The sequence below is a fragment of the Triticum dicoccoides genome, chromosome 1B (genome assembly GCF_002162155.2).
Source record: "Triticum dicoccoides isolate Atlit2015 ecotype Zavitan chromosome 1B, WEW_v2.0, whole genome shotgun sequence".
In the NCBI taxonomy this organism is placed as follows: Eukaryota; Viridiplantae; Streptophyta; class Magnoliopsida; order Poales; family Poaceae; genus Triticum; species Triticum dicoccoides.
In genome coordinates this window covers 702,604,795-702,609,223 of record NC_041381.1, presented here as the reverse complement: position 1 = coordinate 702,609,223, position 4,429 = coordinate 702,604,795, and the positions used below count along the sequence as shown (strand labels likewise).

Genomic DNA, 4,429 nt, shown 5'->3' with positions numbered 1-4,429 from the left:
AAGAACAATTTTTCAAACACAGAACAATAACTTTAAATTTTTGAACATTTTTTAAAAACATGAATAGTTTTTATGAAATCAAGAACATTTTTTAAAACTGTGAAATATTTTTAAAAAGCGAAAAAGGAACAGGAGAAAATAAGCAGAAAAAACGGAAAAATAAGATGGACATTTTTTAGATTCTAAAACAAATTTTGGATACGCCAAAAATTTTCAAAAATTGGAAAATTCTGCACAATATCGGAAAATGTAAAACATTTTTAAAAATTTGCCTACATTGTTCGAAACTCCCAAATTTTTTTAGAAACAGACACATTTTTGAAAATTCCAAACAAATTTTGAAATGGAAACAATTTTTGAAATACCAAACAAATTTGGAAAGCACAAACATTTTTAGTAAATTTGCAATAAATTTGTAAGAGGAACATTTTTTTCAAACTCCTGAACAAAATTTGAAAATGCAAACATTTTTTTGAAATTATGAACAATATTTGAAAGGTGAACATTTTATATAAATATGCCTTTTTATTAAAAAAATGAAGAATTGCCTTTTAAATTTGTGAACAAAAAATAATAATAGGAACTTTTTTTTTTTGAATTTTTGAACAAAATTTTGAATTCTCAAGAACAAGAAGAGAGCAAAAAAGAATTACAAAGAAATAGAAAAAATGAAGTAAAGACACATTTTTTGAAACTCCCTAATTTTTGTAAGTGCAAACTTTTTTATAAATTTGTGAAGAATTTTCAAGAAACGCGAATATGTTTTGAAATAAAAACGAAAAAGGAAAAAGGAAAGAAAAAGAAACAGAAAAAGGAGAGAAAAGAAAAAAAGAAATAGCGATAGGAAAAAAAACCCGGTTCAGGAACCTCCTAGAAAGTTTCCAAAATCGAAAAAAACCAGTTCAGGAACCTCCTGGAAGGTTCCCAACACCAGGATGGCAGAAGCGGTGGGCGGGCCGGCCCATATCATCCCTCGCTCGTGAACCTCTATGCGAAAGCTCAACAACTTGGCGCAACATGTGTCACATAGGATTTTTTGAGCATACAGTCCAAGAAAATTAACTCTAGAAGATTTTCAAAAAACAAGGGGAAAAGCTTGGTCAACCGACGGATCTTTTCTTTCACGTCCGTCACGTTCTAAGCTTGACACGCGTCTTGATGGGCCAACGCACCGCTTCTCTCCCTCATCCCTATCTCCACCGGAATGGCCACACATATTTATCTCTCCTATCCATGCCTTGAATCAAACCTTCACCCGCAACCTCTTTCTAGATCTCATTTGACCATGTAGAGCGCTCCGTACTCCAGCTCTTGCAACTGGGCACTTATTCCAAAAAGGCATACTGCAACGTATTCTCAGGTTGACCCTCCCATCCCCTACCTCTATCTCTCCACCCGTGCCTCTTTCCGTGGATCTTATCCCCGCCTCCTCTTAAACAAGCACGTTGCTGCAACCCCACCACATCGACGGTGGTCACTGGCGTCCTTCCTCGGTCGTAAAAACGCAGGTGCTGCAGAGACCACGGGGTGCTCTCTCCGTTGCAGCGGTCGGTGTTCTTGCATGTTTTGGCAACACACAGTCTTGTTGCAGGAATACATAGAAGAGGTTGGAGATGTTGAGTTCTATTGCAATGGAGGTTTGGCAACAAGGGTCTTGTTACGGAAAAATAGAGAAAAAGAAGTTTTGCAGGTCTTGTTGCAGAAAAATAGAGAAGAATTCTTTTTGCAACAGGGGTCTTGTTGCATAAATTAGAGAAGAGAAGATTTTGCAACAGATGTCTTGTTGCAGATAATTAGAGAAGATTGTTTGTAACATGGCTCTTGTGGTAGGAAGTTAGAAAAGAAGAGATTTTGCAACAAGCGCATTGTTGCAGAAAGTTGAAGAAGAAGAAAGGACGACTCGCCTCGTACAATCAGACGGCTTGCGAGGCGGCGGATCTTTTAGAAGGATCCGTCGGCCGACGCGAAGCACGACCCAAAAATAAGTTAGGGTAGACTATTATTTGGGCCGGCCCTTTTTAGAAAGGGTAGCGAAAGGGCCCAACCTACCGGCCGTGCTTCTCCTCTTTTGTATCGAAATCGGATAGGATTCCTGGAAGGGGATCCGCGTCGTTCTAGATCTCGGTGAAGCGAGGAGAAGGAGACCAATAAGAATCCTATAAGAATCGAGGTACGTCACCAAAATCTACGAAATTTCAAGATCGATCGTATCGCTTGCGAGGAGCGGCCGGCGGTGGTGACCAAATCCCTAAGTAATTGCTTGCAGGCCGGCGAAGATCCATGGCGGCGGCGCTTCGATCCGCGGCGAGGAGGCTCTGGCTCGGCCGTGGCTCCCTGCTCCAGCGAACGCAGGCGGAGGGGCTCTTCTCGCCAAGCAGAAGCAGGCTCGTCCACACCAGTGAGGTATCTCAACCAAAACTGACATCTTTCTATTTGGATGGGGACAAGTTTGAATGTTTGATAGAGCAAGATTACCTAGCATCATTTTATCTCCGTCCCAAAATTCTAATCTTACATTTATCTATAAATACGGATGTATCCAACACTAAAATGTGACTAGATAGATACATCCGTATTCAGACAAGTCAAAGACAAAAAATTTGGGACAGAGGGAGTACTTATTTAACCTTGAACCGATTTAGAGTAATCCGGTCCTTATTTAATTAGCAACCAAACTGAACCTATATTATATATTGGCTCCATCTATTCTATATACATTAAGTATGGTTTTGTTATTAGATGTTACACATGCATGTATGTTGCATTTTGTATATATCAAGCCCTTACTTAATTGACATACAAGACAATATTCTTCTTAAATTATTTATTTACCCATCACAACAGCGATTACTTAATGCTACATGATACAAAGTACATTGATCATTATCTACGTGTGTCAATCCAGCATGCTCCTACAGACCTTACGCGTGAGATCCAGCAGAAGAGAGATGAGCTACGAAACTTGGTATCGAAGGCGGTGCAGAAGAAAAGGGAGTTGTATGCGTTGGGTAAGGCAGACAAGAATTGTGAGACTCTTGGTGAGCATCACATGCTTCCACTAGCACTCCCATATCTTTCTCGGCAAAAAGTCGTTCCAAAACCACATGGCACTCTCAGGTACGTAAAAATTATCAGAGATTCAAACAAGATGCATGCAGATACAAAATCACTTTGTCTATTCTTCCTTAATTTCCTGTTTGTTTGAAAGGAATTGGTAATTTTCTCTTTTGACCCGTAGGACCTTGATGCGGTTCGCTACAAGGGCTAACGCTTTGCTGGATGCAGCTGCCCATGCGACAATCTTCATTTTGGTTACTACTGCTTGGGTTAGAGCTAGGGGCGGCATCGGGGTAAAAGCCCAAACTGTTGATGAGGAAAACCAGGGAAGACAAGATTGAAAATTGAGAACCAAAGATGGCTCCGCCGCCAGCTTGTTTTCAGTTAAATTATGATGACTTGCAGTTTGGCTAGCTAGCACTATGATATGGTTGTGATATTGTGTGACATGATTATATTATCGTATCTCTATCTATCCTAGTAGATTGCTTGTATGAATGAAAGCCGTAGGATATTTTTGCTGTGCTATTTCACAATACCCTAGAATCATATCTGCTAGTGACAAATGCGTCCCAAGGCCTCTCCCCCTGCCGGGCCATTGAGTTGTAGACTAACTAGTAGGAGTAGATAGCAATGAGCCGGTAGTGCTGAGAAACGGTCACATGGTTTAGGTACAAAGCCATGCTCTTGTGTAAACATGGATGATCAGTTCTTTGTCTTTTTGTTGCGGTGAACATGCGCCCTATCATTGCTCCCAGCATTATATAGTCCTCTCAAGAGAGAGGCAACAATTAGCATTTCGAACAACACCCCAACCTAGACAACACATGTAACCTTGTAAACGCAAGTAAACATCACATGGGCCTGGACAGATAGACCTCAAATTAAGGACTCTGTTATGCCGAGCTCTAGGAATCGTTCAACTGCAAAGGTTTTGCTATAAAGGAATCAAGAAAGACTATATGGCCTACATGCGCACACAACCATGAATGAGTTGGGAACACTTATACTTCACTGGTAGATTATTCCGGAACAAAAGGAAAGCAACGCTATTGACTAAATTTTTCTGAGTTTCCTGAGTACCAGGAAAACTCGGTTAAAGCCGTTTCACACTCGGCATAACAGCATGTAGGCAAAACCTAGAACTGGAACCATATCACGCATGTAGGCAAAACCTGAAACCATACTAGGCAATTAATTGACCGCACATGAAATGTTTGTTAACTTAATTATTTCCCTTCATAAACATGAGCATCCCCACGAAACAACCAAGCTAACCCACACCCACACCCGTAACCAACCCCTTGTCTACCACTCTCAGTCGCTGATTTATCCACGAATCTTCATCCATCCACGATGTAGTCGCTGATTT

The 4,429-nt window shown here is 40.5% G+C and overlaps 1 protein-coding gene across 1 annotated transcript; it reads left to right on the top strand.

The window, feature by feature from the left end:
• The first annotated feature begins 2,016 nt into the window (after nucleotides 1-2,016).
• LOC119349838 lies at nucleotides 2,017-3,578 on the top strand. Its single transcript, XM_037617932.1, has 4 exons — nucleotides 2,017-2,170; nucleotides 2,267-2,403; nucleotides 2,906-3,117; nucleotides 3,239-3,578. Exons 2-4 carry the CDS (start codon nucleotides 2,281-2,283, stop codon nucleotides 3,396-3,398), a joined length of 495 nt encoding a protein of 164 aa, XP_037473829.1. The 5' UTR covers nucleotides 2,017-2,170; nucleotides 2,267-2,280; the 3' UTR covers nucleotides 3,399-3,578.
• The last annotated feature ends 851 nt before the right edge of the window (nucleotides 3,579-4,429 follow it).

Excerpts from the sequence above, each read along its gene's own strand:
- LOC119349838 (XM_037617932.1), top strand. The coding sequence starts at position 2,281 with ATGGCGGCGGCGCTTCGATCCGCGGCGAGGAGGCTCTGGCTCGGCCGT. Across the intron at positions 2,404-2,905 it reads GGCTCGTCCACACCAGTGAG|CATGCTCCTACAGACCTTAC; the intron begins GTATCTCAACCA and ends GTGTCAATCCAG. Across the intron at positions 3,118-3,238 it reads AAACCACATGGCACTCTCAG|GACCTTGATGCGGTTCGCTA; the intron begins GTACGTAAAAAT and ends TTTGACCCGTAG.